General features: G+C 35.5%; 1 protein-coding gene across 1 annotated transcript; it reads left to right on the plus strand.

Moving 5' to 3' along the window:
- The first annotated feature begins 5,221 nt into the window (after positions 1-5,221).
- LOC147790160 (uncharacterized) lies at positions 5,222-17,421 on the plus strand. The gene is made up of 3 exons (XM_087128351.1): positions 5,222-16,053; positions 16,482-16,683; positions 17,212-17,421. Exons 1-3 carry the CDS (start codon positions 15,134-15,136, stop codon positions 17,419-17,421), a joined length of 1,332 nt encoding a protein of 443 aa, XP_086984477.1. The 5' UTR covers positions 5,222-15,133.
- Positions 17,422-17,426: the final 5 nt, after the last annotated feature.

Consider the following 17,426-nt stretch of genomic DNA (forward strand, 5'->3'; position numbering starts at 1 on the left):
TTGAATAATTATGTCTGAAATTACCCAAAATTACTTGTCTCAAAAAGTTAGGAGAGGATTGATTAAATGCAATAGAGACCTACATTGAAATCATGGATTTAGTATCACACTATTTATGGAGGTATCTAATAAATAATTTTTTAAAAATGTATTTTTCAAATTTCAAAATATATTATATAAAATATAAAATTTTATAAAAAAAAATATATATTAGGGAGGAAGACTCTATTTATAATTTAATTTAGAATAAACCATCTAATTTTGAGTGAACGTACCATATTTTCTTTTTATTCTAAGATTTTAGGCATTATAAGATATTCATTCTTCAGCGATTCTTTGAACCGCTGACTTTTGGAAATTTTGGATAAAAGTTACAAAACATAGTTTATTTATTTAACAGAATTATATATTAAATTAATTTTTAATAAATTAATTATTGTTTACGGTAAGAAAATTAGTTTTTAACCTCCGTAATATGATACATGCACCCTCGTATATCAACCAATTCTCACATGGTTGGATAAATAGCAGTCTTATTGACCTCAAATACTTTAAATAAGGTAAAAATGATTTTAGGAAGTGGTATATAATTTTTATACTGTCTAAGCCGAGAACCTGAGTCGCCAAGCTGCCAAGTCGAGCCGACGCGGGAATGAGGCGTGTCATTATTCAAGTTAAGCGCAGCTGTATGGGTCGGGTTGAGGCACACTAGCCTGATATGTTCCGGGCTAGACTGCATGTATTGGGCAATGGGCGTTGAAGAAGTGTGCTTCACCCGTAACAAAGGCCCGAGAACAATATGACAACCTTAAATCCAACCATTTGTCTTCCTTACTCGCCCAGTGTCGTAAATGTGTGGATTTGGATGTGTGAATGAGGGGAAAGCGGGTTGGTTAAATCACGAGATTTTGGACTAGATTTTAAATATTTTAACTTTTTTTTTTTTATTAATTCCAAACCATTACATTATCTCACATCTATTTTTTTTGGAAACAAATTAAATTTAATTATAAGCGGATTGAAACATGAAAAATATAAATTTACTAGGAAATTCAAATGTATGAAAATATTAACTCATTAAAAGATTACAATCAATTTTTGGAAATATACAAATTATATTCAAAATATGGAAAAAAAAAATATTATAATCGTGATAATTAAATTTTCTAAATATAACAATTTATAATCAAATAAAAATTAATTAAGATGTGTAATTATAGATAACCTAGGGTGGAACTTCAATCTAAAGAACAGAATTTATGCAACAATCAATTAATTTAAAACATAGTTTAATAGGAATAATTATATTAAAAAAAAAAGTATGCAAAATTGATCGAAAAGAAAACTCATAAACTTAGTCGTCAAACCCTGATCGTGAATGTAAATTTTGTATGGATAGTCAATATATTTTGGGACTTTTCCTAAATCGATTAATGGAATGTCGAGAATTCAGGGGTACCAAACTTTCTATGACCGACTTTTCATGATGAAATTTTTATGACATCCTAACTTAAAATTAAAGAAAAAATTTTAAGTAGGATGTTATGAACCTACATATTATACGCTCAATTACTTAAATTAATCAATTGTCATTCACTAACTATACGTCATTTCACGATAAATCTAGGGTTGCACTCCTATACGTTGTAGGACAAGTTGTGTCATAGATAAAAATTATTACAAGATCTTTTAAGAGCGGTTTGAGTTAGGTCAAAAGTTTTTTTTACTCTTGTAGTTATATTTTAATCGAGTACCACAAAATCTTGAATGAACAATTGTTTATGATCAAATCATAATAAGAGGGCGTGGACCTTTGTTCAAGTTCTCATACCAGCCATTAGAAAACTACTCATCTACTTACTTTATATGGAAAGAAGTGAATTACATCTCATAAGATATGTTCTCAACTCCGTGTTTGGTTAGTCTCTAAAATGGAAAATATATTGAATTGGCTATAAAAGTTCACCCTACAAAGCAAACAATGAGCCCACATAAGTAGGAGTTCATAACTCACTTAAAATTAAGATCGAGTTGCACTTGATCATACCGTAAAATATTAATCTTCTCAAGTAACAAAATTTATGAAGAAAAAAATAAATACGAATAATTGAAAAGCTTGGATCAAATAATTTGTAACAGTTACAAAAGAGTTCATATCAACAATGTTATCCAAAGCATCCAACCCTATCAATATTTTATAAATCATTTATATTACTACTTATAATGTCAATGATATAACACTAATAACTTCAAATTTTTCATATAGGGAATAATAGTAAACGGTAAATAAAAATTTTAAAATTATTAATTTACTAAATTTTAAGTCGCAAGTTGGAACTAGTTGTTATTAATGACTAAGTCATTCCTGTTTTCTTGGAGCTGATATATTACACCTACATCAAGCCATTTTATAATTTCATTCTACACAGCTTCCATTATGACTAAGATTTAATCTCTGCGCATACTCAATGAAGTTATCCTTCCCCTTTTCTAATTTCACTGGTCGCCGTCAACCATACACTAGCGCTTTGCCGTTACTTAAAAAAATAATATGGCATACAGCTTGAGTATTTCGAAGAAATACTTCGTAAGTGACTCCAGTATAGGAGCCATGCTAATGCAATCACATGCAATCATGATTTAAAGACCTGTATCTAGCTCATCTAGGGGTGGCCTCCACTATCGAACAAATTGGATGTGTAGTACTTCTGATAAGATAAGGAATCAACTACAAGGGGAATAAGATTCGGATTACCTTGTTGATCGAATATCTTAAGACAAGAACACTTTGTTTGAGATTCGAATCACTCCAGAAGCAAGATCGATCATGTCTAGCTTCAATGATTCTTGTTGATCAAATATCTCAAGACAACAACACTTGATTGAGATTCGAATCACTCCACAAGCAAGATTGATCATGTCGAGCTTGAATGATTCTACATGCAACCTAAACTACATAGAGTTGCAAAAAAACTTAGTCATGGCTAAAGAAAAGTACAAATGCTTCTTTTACTATATTTTCCAAGTCTACCTACAAATACAACATACATGGCTTTATATAGCCTCAAAATGAAACTATTAAAGGCATACCAAAAGTTGTAACATTCATACTTAATGACCATAATTAGCCATTATATAAATGTAACCTAAAGTAAATAAAAAGTCTTAAAATACAATAACTCTAAATTATTCTAAATTGTAATCCACCCAAAATTTAAAACATGAAACTTCATTCTTCTTCAATGTGGCATGAATTGAAATATCTTTTGATAATTTCAACAATATTTTCTTCATATGTTCATTGAAGCATATTGTATGATTGCTGTCTCTTGGTTCATATCAACTTCCCTACACACGATCCACACGTGTGAGTGTTGTTGGGTTTTATGTCCTAAAACTCATAGTTTATATTATTGTTGTTTATTCAGTAAAGATTGTTATTGAATAAAGTGAACTTTATGATTATTAATCTAAATCCAATAAACTAAGAACACTCTGACTATAGTACGATTACTTGAACTATATGTAGAGACATAAGAGTGGATCAAGTTCAAGTATATAGTCAAAATGATCTATAGTATGGGGATAAGGCTGAGTACCTTATCCTAGGGACACTATGGATGCGGTCCACTTTTGTATATGACATAAACAATGTGATCACTAAATTGTACATGTGGAGACATGTGAGTGGGGGTGTCCTATGCAATGAGTATTGCATAAGATTAGACCATGAAGAAAATCACTCTCACTTTATAATGTCGTTTACTGTTGAGACTGATTTTCTTTTCATTCGATATCCTAGGTAACTCGATTTTAATCCTGAACTAACCATGAACTCCTGTTTATTCGAAATTATCCTTAGATTTGCATGGGTGAGAGTGGCTTGAGTTCGCCGACTCAATAGGCCTCCCATTTCAGGGGTAAGACTGGGTGAATGGCTGGGGACGTGGGGTGCAAGATGGAATTCACTCCTACCCACTTTTAGGGATAGAAGAGAGGTAGTTCCCTTAAGCACTGACTCCAGGTCTTGAACAAGGGGCCCCACCCTCTCATTGGCCTGAGAGGGATTCGGTTTACTGGTTGAACCACAAACCAATTGTTCATTAGAGGATCAGTGAGACATAAGGAACAAGTAACTTCAGGGGTAAAACGGTAAATTGACACAGCTCTAGTTACGAACAACCTGTGAAGGATCGACTTACTAATCATTGTTATATCAAATGGACAGAAATATATCTATAGTGAGGGGAGTGCAACTACTAGGCTATAGTGGAGTGTCCTAGTAGTTAACGAATGTTGGTTAACAAGGTTAATGAGTTTAACCGGTTAATCTTGGATCGTTGGAGCTCATGATCTATAGGTCCATTAGGTCCCTCTGCTAGCTCATATTGGACTAAACCATAAAACAATGTGACGAGTGAGTTCGAAGTGTTCGAATTCAAATTAGGGAATATGCGCTACATATATACGATATATTTAACCGCATTTTTATTTTATTTACGAATTAAACAAAAAGAAAGAATCTAAGATATTTAAATAGATTTAAATATCTCAATCAAATATGTGTCGGAATTGATTGGGATTGGATTTGAATTAATATTAAATATTAATTAAATAGTTTAATTAATCATTTAATATTACTTTAATTTGAAATTAATTATTCAAACTTGCATGCTTGCCACATAATCCCAAACATTTGAGTGGAATTTTGAGTGTCAAAATTTGGTGATCTCAAATTTGCGTGAACATCCAAACATAACTCTATAAATAGAGTGATCATGGTACATGGAAGGTCTTCCTTTGGAAAAAACCTTGAGAAAAACCTCTCAAAAACTCTCTCTTCCTATATACTCAATTCCTCTCAAGTTTAGTCACTCACCGGATTCCACAATCCAATTCTAAGGCCGGAGAATAGTGGAGAAGACACTAGTGGTGGTTCGAAACTGATTCGTGACGAAAAAGAAACTTGAGCAACAAAAGGTTAGTATTCAAACTCATTGAGTTTTAATGCTTTTGAACATGCTAGCTAATTTACTATAATTGATGTACTTAGAGTGCCTAAGATCCAAATTGCTTCCGCATGTGTTATATTAACACCATCAAGTGTGAATCCCCAGGGCGCTCACACACCCCTGGACCTTCTGGTCAAGCTAATCTATAGCGACATTCGGAGGTCAGCGGAACCCCTGGTGTCATGCGCCTCATGAACACCCTCATCATCGTACGGTGAGCATTCGCACTCATCATCATATTATGCACGTCCGCACTCATCATCTCTAGGGGAAGTAGCCCTATGCTTTTGAACATAAAATATGCATGAGGTCCCTCTAAATTCCATCATAACGTCTCTGCTGACACAACCCTCTAATCTCATCTCTTTGTTACTCTAGGTAACACATGCTCGTGGATACTTATATTAATATCGTTTTTATGTTTTTAGGGTTGTTTCGTAGGTCGATCTAACGACATTGTTAAAGATCATGTATTTGTTTAGATTGCTATCTATCTAATTAAATCTCGTTAGGAGTTAGGTTTAGTTTTTTATTTGATTTAGTTTTGATTTGATTTGTTTTCTGTTACCAGATTTTATGCAGATTTTTAGGTAGATTTTCTAAATATCTTTTTGTATTCTCTCTCTATATATAGAGCATTCTTGCTCTTCATAATTTAATCTTCTCATCAATTATTCAATCACTCACTATTTCACTAACAATTGATATCAGAACTATCTTCTTAAGGGATCTGTGAGATGAAGATGGAAGGAGAATTCAGTTTTTCCGTTGTTGCACCACCAGTCTTCGATGGAGACAATTATCAAATGTGGGCAGTTCGTATGGAGACTTATCTGGAGGCTTTGGATCTTTGGGAAGCAATAGAAGAGGATTACGAGGTCCCTCCGCTCCCAGCAAATCCTACTGTAGCACAAATCAAAGTACAGAAGGAAAAGAAGATAAGGAAATCAAAGGCAAAAGCTTGCCTATTCTCATGAACACCCTCATCATCATACGGTGCGCATTCGCACTCATCATCATATTATGCACGTCCGCACTCATCATCTCTAGGGGAAGTAGCCCTATGCTTTTGAACATAAAATATGCATGAGGTCCCTCTAAATTCCATCATAACGTCTCTGCTGACACAACCCTCTAATCTCATCTCTTTGTTACTCTAGGTAACACATGCTCGTGGATACTTATATTAATATCGTTTTTATGTTTTTAGGGTTGTTTCGTAGGTCGATCTAACGACATTGTTAAAGATCATGTATTTGTTTAGATTGCTATCTATCTAATTAAATCTCGTTAGGAGTTAGGTTTAGTTTTTTATTTGATTTAGTTTTGATTTGATTTGTTTTCTGTTACCAGATTTTATGCAGATTTTTAGGTAGATTTTCTAAATATCTTTTTGTATTCTCTCTCTATATATAGAGCATTCTTGCTCTTCATAATTTAATCTTCTCATCAATTATTCAATCACTCACTATTTCACTAACAATTGATATCAGAACTATCTTCTTAAGGGATCTGTGAGATGAAGATGGAAGGAGAATTCAGTTTTTCCGTTGTTGCACCACCAGTCTTCGATGGAGACAATTATCAAATGTGGGCAGTTCGTATGGAGACTTATCTGGAGGCTTTGGATCTTTGGGAAGCAATAGAAGAGGATTACGAGGTCCCTCCGCTCCCAGCAAATCCTACTGTAGCACAAATCAAAGTACAGAAGGAAAAGAAGATAAGGAAATCAAAGGCAAAAGCTTGCCTATTCTCATGAACACCCTCATCATCATACGGTGCGCATTCGCACTCATCATCATATTATGCACGTCCGCACTCATCATCTCTAGGGGAAGTAGCCCTATGCTTTTGAACATAAAATATGCATGAGGTCCCTCTAAATTCCATCATAACGTCTCTGCTGACACAACCCTCTAATCTCATCTCTTTGTTACTCTAGGTAACACATGCTCGTGGATACTTATATTAATATCGTTTTTATGTTTTTAGGGTTGTTTCGTAGGTCGATCTAACGACATTGTTAAAGATCATGTATTTGTTTAGATTGCTATCTATCTAATTAAATCTCGTTAGGAGTTAGGTTTAGTTTTTTATTTGATTTAGTTTTGATTTGATTTGTTTTCTGTTACCAGATTTTATGCAGATTTTTAGGTAGATTTTCTAAATATCTTTTTGTATTCTCTCTCTATATATAGAGCATTCTTGCTCTTCATAATTTAATCTTCTCATCAATTATTCAATCACTCACTATTTCACTAACAATTGATATCAGAACTATCTTCTTAAGGGATCTGTGAGATGAAGATGGAAGGAGAATTCAGTTTTTCCGTTGTTGCACCACCAGTCTTCGATGGAGACAATTATCAAATGTGGGCAGTTCGTATGGAGACTTATCTGGAGGCTTTGGATCTTTGGGAAGCAATAGAAGAGGATTACGAGGTCCCTCCGCTCCCAGCAAATCCTACTGTAGCACAAATCAAAGTACAGAAGGAAAAGAAGATAAGGAAATCAAAGGCAAAAGCTTGCCTATTCTCATGAACACCCTCATCATCATACGGTGCGCATTCGCACTCATCATCATATTATGCACGTCCGCACTCATCATCTCTAGGGGAAGTAGCCCTATGCTTTTGAACATAAAATATGCATGAGGTCCCTCTAAATTCCATCATAACGTCTCTGCTGACACAACCCTCTAATCTCATCTCTTTGTTACTCTAGGTAACACATGCTCGTGGATACTTATATTAATATCGTTTTTATGTTTTTAGGGTTGTTTCGTAGGTCGATCTAACGACATTGTTAAAGATCATGTATTTGTTTAGATTGCTATCTATCTAATTAAATCTCGTTAGGAGTTAGGTTTAGTTTTTTATTTGATTTAGTTTTGATTTGATTTGTTTTCTGTTACCAGATTTTATGCAGATTTTTAGGTAGATTTTCTAAATATCTTTTTGTATTCTCTCTCTATATATAGAGCATTCTTGCTCTTCATAATTTAATCTTCTCATCAATTATTCAATCACTCACTATTTCACTAACAATTGATATCAGAACTATCTTCTTAAGGGATCTGTGAGATGAAGATGGAAGGAGAATTCAGTTTTTCCGTTGTTGCACCACCAGTCTTCGATGGAGACAATTATCAAATGTGGGCAGTTCGTATGGAGACTTATCTGGAGGCTTTGGATCTTTGGGAAGCAATAGAAGAGGATTACGAGGTCCCTCCGCTCCCAGCAAATCCTACTGTAGCACAAATCAAAGTACAGAAGGAAAAGAAGATAAGGAAATCAAAGGCAAAAGCTTGCCTATTCTCATGAACACCCTCATCATCATACGGTGCGCATTCGCACTCATCATCATATTATGCACGTCCGCACTCATCATCTCTAGGGGAAGTAGCCCTATGCTTTTGAACATAAAATATGCATGAGGTCCCTCTAAATTCCATCATAACGTCTCTGCTGACACAACCCTCTAATCTCATCTCTTTGTTACTCTAGGTAACACATGCTCGTGGATACTTATATTAATATCGTTTTTATGTTTTTAGGGTTGTTTCGTAGGTCGATCTAACGACATTGTTAAAGATCATGTATTTGTTTAGATTGCTATCTATCTAATTAAATCTCGTTAGGAGTTAGGTTTAGTTTTTTATTTGATTTAGTTTTGATTTGATTTGTTTTCTGTTACCAGATTTTATGCAGATTTTTAGGTAGATTTTCTAAATATCTTTTTGTATTCTCTCTCTATATATAGAGCATTCTTGCTCTTCATAATTTAATCTTCTCATCAATTATTCAATCACTCACTATTTCACTAACAATTGATATCAGAACTATCTTCTTAAGGGATCTGTGAGATGAAGATGGAAGGAGAATTCAGTTTTTCCGTTGTTGCACCACCAGTCTTCGATGGAGACAATTATCAAATGTGGGCAGTTCGTATGGAGACTTATCTGGAGGCTTTGGATCTTTGGGAAGCAATAGAAGAGGATTACGAGGTCCCTCCGCTCCCAGCAAATCCTACTGTAGCACAAATCAAAGTACAGAAGGAAAAGAAGATAAGGAAATCAAAGGCAAAAGCTTGCCTATTCTCATGAACACCCTCATCATCATACGGTGCGCATTCGCACTCATCATCATATTATGCACGTCCGCACTCATCATCTCTAGGGGAAGTAGCCCTATGCTTTTGAACATAAAATATGCATGAGGTCCCTCTAAATTCCATCATAACGTCTCTGCTGACACAACCCTCTAATCTCATCTCTTTGTTACTCTAGGTAACACATGCTCGTGGATACTTATATTAATATCGTTTTTATGTTTTTAGGGTTGTTTCGTAGGTCGATCTAACGACATTGTTAAAGATCATGTATTTGTTTAGATTGCTATCTATCTAATTAAATCTCGTTAGGAGTTAGGTTTAGTTTTTTATTTGATTTAGTTTTGATTTGATTTGTTTTCTGTTACCAGATTTTATGCAGATTTTTAGGTAGATTTTCTAAATATCTTTTTGTATTCTCTCTCTATATATAGAGCATTCTTGCTCTTCATAATTTAATCTTCTCATCAATTATTCAATCACTCACTATTTCACTAACAATTGATATCAGAACTATCTTCTTAAGGGATCTGTGAGATGAAGATGGAAGGAGAATTCAGTTTTTCCGTTGTTGCACCACCAGTCTTCGATGGAGACAATTATCAAATGTGGGCAGTTCGTATGGAGACTTATCTGGAGGCTTTGGATCTTTGGGAAGCAATAGAAGAGGATTACGAGGTCCCTCCGCTCCCAGCAAATCCTACTGTAGCACAAATCAAAGTACAGAAGGAAAAGAAGATAAGGAAATCAAAGGCAAAAGCTTGCCTATTCTCATGAACACCCTCATCATCATACGGTGCGCATTCGCACTCATCATCATATTATGCACGTCCGCACTCATCATCTCTAGGGGAAGTAGCCCTATGCTTTTGAACATAAAATATGCATGAGGTCCCTCTAAATTCCATCATAACGTCTCTGCTGACACAACCCTCTAATCTCATCTCTTTGTTACTCTAGGTAACACATGCTCGTGGATACTTATATTAATATCGTTTTTATGTTTTTAGGGTTGTTTCGTAGGTCGATCTAACGACATTGTTAAAGATCATGTATTTGTTTAGATTGCTATCTATCTAATTAAATCTCGTTAGGAGTTAGGTTTAGTTTTTTATTTGATTTAGTTTTGATTTGATTTGTTTTCTGTTACCAGATTTTATGCAGATTTTTAGGTAGATTTTCTAAATATCTTTTTGTATTCTCTCTCTATATATAGAGCATTCTTGCTCTTCATAATTTAATCTTCTCATCAATTATTCAATCACTCACTATTTCACTAACAATTGATATCAGAACTATCTTCTTAAGGGATCTGTGAGATGAAGATGGAAGGAGAATTCAGTTTTTCCGTTGTTGCACCACCAGTCTTCGATGGAGACAATTATCAAATGTGGGCAGTTCGTATGGAGACTTATCTGGAGGCTTTGGATCTTTGGGAAGCAATAGAAGAGGATTACGAGGTCCCTCCGCTCCCAGCAAATCCTACTGTAGCACAAATCAAAGTACAGAAGGAAAAGAAGATAAGGAAATCAAAGGCAAAAGCTTGCCTATTCTCATGAACACCCTCATCATCATACGGTGCGCATTCGCACTCATCATCATATTATGCACGTCCGCACTCATCATCTCTAGGGGAAGTAGCCCTATGCTTTTGAACATAAAATATGCATGAGGTCCCTCTAAATTCCATCATAACGTCTCTGCTGACACAACCCTCTAATCTCATCTCTTTGTTACTCTAGGTAACACATGCTCGTGGATACTTATATTAATATCGTTTTTATGTTTTTAGGGTTGTTTCGTAGGTCGATCTAACGACATTGTTAAAGATCATGTATTTGTTTAGATTGCTATCTATCTAATTAAATCTCGTTAGGAGTTAGGTTTAGTTTTTTATTTGATTTAGTTTTGATTTGATTTGTTTTCTGTTACCAGATTTTATGCAGATTTTTAGGTAGATTTTCTAAATATCTTTTTGTATTCTCTCTCTATATATAGAGCATTCTTGCTCTTCATAATTTAATCTTCTCATCAATTATTCAATCACTCACTATTTCACTAACAATTGATATCAGAACTATCTTCTTAAGGGATCTGTGAGATGAAGATGGAAGGAGAATTCAGTTTTTCCGTTGTTGCACCACCAGTCTTCGATGGAGACAATTATCAAATGTGGGCAGTTCGTATGGAGACTTATCTGGAGGCTTTGGATCTTTGGGAAGCAATAGAAGAGGATTACGAGGTCCCTCCGCTCCCAGCAAATCCTACTGTAGCACAAATCAAAGTACAGAAGGAAAAGAAGATAAGGAAATCAAAGGCAAAAGCTTGCCTATTCTCATGAACACCCTCATCATCATACGGTGCGCATTCGCACTCATCATCATATTATGCACGTCCGCACTCATCATCTCTAGGGGAAGTAGCCCTATGCTTTTGAACATAAAATATGCATGAGGTCCCTCTAAATTCCATCATAACGTCTCTGCTGACACAACCCTCTAATCTCATCTCTTTGTTACTCTAGGTAACACATGCTCGTGGATACTTATATTAATATCGTTTTTATGTTTTTAGGGTTGTTTCGTAGGTCGATCTAACGACATTGTTAAAGATCATGTATTTGTTTAGATTGCTATCTATCTAATTAAATCTCGTTAGGAGTTAGGTTTAGTTTTTTATTTGATTTAGTTTTGATTTGATTTGTTTTCTGTTACCAGATTTTATGCAGATTTTTAGGTAGATTTTCTAAATATCTTTTTGTATTCTCTCTCTATATATAGAGCATTCTTGCTCTTCATAATTTAATCTTCTCATCAATTATTCAATCACTCACTATTTCACTAACAATTGATATCAGAACTATCTTCTTAAGGGATCTGTGAGATGAAGATGGAAGGAGAATTCAGTTTTTCCGTTGTTGCACCACCAGTCTTCGATGGAGACAATTATCAAATGTGGGCAGTTCGTATGGAGACTTATCTGGAGGCTTTGGATCTTTGGGAAGCAATAGAAGAGGATTACGAGGTCCCTCCGCTCCCAGCAAATCCTACTGTAGCACAAATCAAAGTACAGAAGGAAAAGAAGATAAGGAAATCAAAGGCAAAAGCTTGCCTATTCTCATGAACACCCTCATCATCATACGGTGCGCATTCGCACTCATCATCATATTATGCACGTCCGCACTCATCATCTCTAGGGGAAGTAGCCCTATGCTTTTGAACATAAAATATGCATGAGGTCCCTCTAAATTCCATCATAACGTCTCTGCTGACACAACCCTCTAATCTCATCTCTTTGTTACTCTAGGTAACACATGCTCGTGGATACTTATATTAATATCGTTTTTATGTTTTTAGGGTTGTTTCGTAGGTCGATCTAACGACATTGTTAAAGATCATGTATTTGTTTAGATTGCTATCTATCTAATTAAATCTCGTTAGGAGTTAGGTTTAGTTTTTTATTTGATTTAGTTTTGATTTGATTTGTTTTCTGTTACCAGATTTTATGCAGATTTTTAGGTAGATTTTCTAAATATCTTTTTGTATTCTCTCTCTATATATAGAGCATTCTTGCTCTTCATAATTTAATCTTCTCATCAATTATTCAATCACTCACTATTTCACTAACAATTGATATCAGAACTATCTTCTTAAGGGATCTGTGAGATGAAGATGGAAGGAGAATTCAGTTTTTCCGTTGTTGCACCACCAGTCTTCGATGGAGACAATTATCAAATGTGGGCAGTTCGTATGGAGACTTATCTGGAGGCTTTGGATCTTTGGGAAGCAATAGAAGAGGATTACGAGGTCCCTCCGCTCCCAGCAAATCCTACTGTAGCACAAATCAAAGTACAGAAGGAAAAGAAGATAAGGAAATCAAAGGCAAAAGCTTGCCTATTCTCATGAACACCCTCATCATCATACGGTGCGCATTCGCACTCATCATCATATTATGCACGTCCGCACTCATCATCTCTAGGGGAAGTAGCCCTATGCTTTTGAACATAAAATATGCATGAGGTCCCTCTAAATTCCATCATAACGTCTCTGCTGACACAACCCTCTAATCTCATCTCTTTGTTACTCTAGGTAACACATGCTCGTGGATACTTATATTAATATCGTTTTTATGTTTTTAGGGTTGTTTCGTAGGTCGATCTAACGACATTGTTAAAGATCATGTATTTGTTTAGATTGCTATCTATCTAATTAAATCTCGTTAGGAGTTAGGTTTAGTTTTTTATTTGATTTAGTTTTGATTTGATTTGTTTTCTGTTACCAGATTTTATGCAGATTTTTAGGTAGATTTTCTAAATATCTTTTTGTATTCTCTCTCTATATATAGAGCATTCTTGCTCTTCATAATTTAATCTTCTCATCAATTATTCAATCACTCACTATTTCACTAACAATTGATATCAGAACTATCTTCTTAAGGGATCTGTGAGATGAAGATGGAAGGAGAATTCAGTTTTTCCGTTGTTGCACCACCAGTCTTCGATGGAGACAATTATCAAATGTGGGCAGTTCGTATGGAGACTTATCTGGAGGCTTTGGATCTTTGGGAAGCAATAGAAGAGGATTACGAGGTCCCTCCGCTCCCAGCAAATCCTACTGTAGCACAAATCAAAGTACAGAAGGAAAAGAAGATAAGGAAATCAAAGGCAAAAGCTTGCCTATTCTCATGAACACCCTCATCATCATACGGTGCGCATTCGCACTCATCATCATATTATGCACGTCCGCACTCATCATCTCTAGGGGAAGTAGCCCTATGCTTTTGAACATAAAATATGCATGAGGTCCCTCTAAATTCCATCATAACGTCTCTGCTGACACAACCCTCTAATCTCATCTCTTTGTTACTCTAGGTAACACATGCTCGTGGATACTTATATTAATATCGTTTTTATGTTTTTAGGGTTGTTTCGTAGGTCGATCTAACGACATTGTTAAAGATCATGTATTTGTTTAGATTGCTATCTATCTAATTAAATCTCGTTAGGAGTTAGGTTTAGTTTTTTATTTGATTTAGTTTTGATTTGATTTGTTTTCTGTTACCAGATTTTATGCAGATTTTTAGGTAGATTTTCTAAATATCTTTTTGTATTCTCTCTCTATATATAGAGCATTCTTGCTCTTCATAATTTAATCTTCTCATCAATTATTCAATCACTCACTATTTCACTAACAATTGATATCAGAACTATCTTCTTAAGGGATCTGTGAGATGAAGATGGAAGGAGAATTCAGTTTTTCCGTTGTTGCACCACCAGTCTTCGATGGAGACAATTATCAAATGTGGGCAGTTCGTATGGAGACTTATCTGGAGGCTTTGGATCTTTGGGAAGCAATAGAAGAGGATTACGAGGTCCCTCCGCTCCCAGCAAATCCTACTGTAGCACAAATCAAAGTACAGAAGGAAAAGAAGATAAGGAAATCAAAGGCAAAAGCTTGCCTATTCTCATGAACACCCTCATCATCATACGGTGCGCATTCGCACTCATCATCATATTATGCACGTCCGCACTCATCATCTCTAGGGGAAGTAGCCCTATGCTTTTGAACATAAAATATGCATGAGGTCCCTCTAAATTCCATCATAACGTCTCTGCTGACACAACCCTCTAATCTCATCTCTTTGTTACTCTAGGTAACACATGCTCGTGGATACTTATATTAATATCGTTTTTATGTTTTTAGGGTTGTTTCGTAGGTCGATCTAACGACATTGTTAAAGATCATGTATTTGTTTAGATTGCTATCTATCTAATTAAATCTCGTTAGGAGTTAGGTTTAGTTTTTTATTTGATTTAGTTTTGATTTGATTTGTTTTCTGTTACCAGATTTTATGCAGATTTTTAGGTAGATTTTCTAAATATCTTTTTGTATTCTCTCTCTATATATAGAGCATTCTTGCTCTTCATAATTTAATCTTCTCATCAATTATTCAATCACTCACTATTTCACTAACAATTGATATCAGAACTATCTTCTTAAGGGATCTGTGAGATGAAGATGGAAGGAGAATTCAGTTTTTCCGTTGTTGCACCACCAGTCTTCGATGGAGACAATTATCAAATGTGGGCAGTTCGTATGGAGACTTATCTGGAGGCTTTGGATCTTTGGGAAGCAATAGAAGAGGATTACGAGGTCCCTCCGCTCCCAGCAAATCCTACTGTAGCACAAATCAAAGTACAGAAGGAAAAGAAGATAAGGAAATCAAAGGCAAAAGCTTGCCTATTTGCCGTTGTATCTCAAATGATCTTCATGCGAATAATGTCCCTCAAAACAGCAAAGGAAATCTGGGATTATCTCAAGGCTGAATATGAAGAAGATGAGAGGATTTGTGGAATGAAAGTCCTGAATTTGATTAAGGATTTTGAGTTGCAGAAGATGAAGGAGTCAGAGTCGGTGAAAGAGTACTCTGACAGACTTCTCAGCATCGCCAACAAGGTGAGATTGCTTGGTTCTGTATTAAATGATTCCAGGATCGTTGAAAAGCTGCTAGTCACTGTTCCAGAGAAGTTTGAAGCCACCATTACTACTCTCGAGAACACCAAAGACTTGTCAAAGATTTCTCTTACAGAGCTCTTAAATGCTTTACAAGCACAAGAGCAAAGGAGGTCTATGAGGCAAGAAGGGGTGATTAAAGGTGCCTTACTTGTTAAGCATCAAGACAGCAGCAGGTATAAAAGCAACAAAAATTTCAAAAATCAATTGACGTATGGAGATTCATCTGCCAATTATCAAAAGACAAAAGGAGGAGGTTTCAAAAAATCCTATCCACCTTGCCGCCATTGTGAGAAGAAAGGTCATCCACCATACAAATGTTGGAGAAGACCTGACGCCTTCTGCTCCAAATGCAATCAACTTGGACATGAAGCTGTGATCTGCAAAGCCAAAGATCTGGTGAAAGAAGTAGATGCAAGGTAGTTGATCAAGAAGAAGAAGAAGATCAATTGTTTATGGTCACTTTTTCCTCAAGCAAAGAATCAAGCGAGAGCTGGTTGATTGACAATGGGTGCACAAATCATACATATGACAAGGAGTTTTTTTAGGAATTAAGAAACACTTAACTCAAGAGATTGAGTATTGGCAATGGTGAACACTTGGAAGTCAAGGGAAAAGACACAGTAGCTATAACAAGCTATGAAGGTACAAAATTTATTCCAGATGTTTTATTTGTGCCTAAAATTGATCAAAATCTCTTGAGCGTTGGTCAGTTACTTAATAAAGGCTATAAAGTGTTGTTTGAGAATAAGCGGTGCTTGATCAAAGATGCTAGTGGCAAAGACTTGTTCAACGTCAAAATGAAAGGAAAAAGCTTTGCTCTAAATTCGACGGTCTTTATATCCAGAGCTAGTGCCACTGGGACTTGGCACAAAAGACTTTGGCACTTTCATCATCGAGGTTTGCTTCAGATGCAGTCAAAGAAGCTAGTAGAAGAACTCACTGACATTGATGATGACATGCCTCCTTACCGTGCTTGTAATTTTGGGAAGCAACATAGGCAACCCTTTCCAAAACAGGCATGGAGAGGCTCGAAAAAGTTGCAACTGGTTCATACTGATCTTTGTGGTCCTCAGCGAACACCATCATTAAATGGTAATCTTTATTACATTACTTTTATTAATGATCTAACAAGAATGTGTTGGATATTCTTGCTGAAGCAAAAGTCAGAAGTTGCGGGTGTATTTTGGAAATTCAAAGCCAAAGTTAAGAATGAAAGTGCATGCTTAATTCAGACTATAAGATCAGATAATGGCAAGGAGTACACTTCAGAAACTTTTAACAGATTTTATGAAGAGGTTGGAATTGAACATCAATTGACAACACCATACACTCCTCAACAGAATGGCGTCAGGAGGAATAGATTCATAATGGAGATGACGAGATGCATGCTTCATGAGAAGGATCTTCCAAAACGTTTTTGGCGAAAAGCAACAAACACTATTATGTGCTTGCAAAATCGAATTTCAACAAAAGTTGTGAAGGACCTGACACCATTTGAAGTTTGGTATGGTTACAAACCTTCTTTCAAGTTCCTTAGAGTATTTGGGTGTCCTTGCTTCACTTACATTCCACAGGTCAAGCGTGATAAGCTTGACAAAAAGTCAGAAGTTGGCATCTTTGTTGGGTATAGCATTATATCCAAAGCTTACAGAGTTTTTCAACCACACACTAGTCGTGTTATTGTGAGCCAAGATGTTCATTTTGGTAGCATGTTAGAAGAGTCTGAAGATGAACGACTAAAAGAGTCTGAAGATGAACAACAAGATGCAAGATGCTTTGGTTGATGATG

Source organism: Cucurbita pepo, chromosome 11 (genome assembly GCF_057944985.1).
Source record: "Cucurbita pepo subsp. pepo isolate OVF chromosome 11, ASM5794498v1, whole genome shotgun sequence".
In the NCBI taxonomy this organism is placed as follows: domain Eukaryota; kingdom Viridiplantae; phylum Streptophyta; class Magnoliopsida; order Cucurbitales; family Cucurbitaceae; genus Cucurbita; species Cucurbita pepo.

Bases quoted from the DNA above. Each gene is read 5' to 3' on its own strand.
- LOC147790160 (XM_087128351.1), top strand. From the start codon at position 15,134: ATGAAGATGGAAGGAGAATTCAGTTTTTCCGTTGTTGCACCACCAGTC. The intron at 16,054-16,481 runs GTAGTTGATCAA...CTTTATATCCAG, and splicing joins GTGAAAGAAGTAGATGCAAG to AGCTAGTGCCACTGGGACTT. The intron at 16,684-17,211 runs GTTCATACTGAT...TACATTCCACAG, and splicing joins GCTCGAAAAAGTTGCAACTG to GTCAAGCGTGATAAGCTTGA.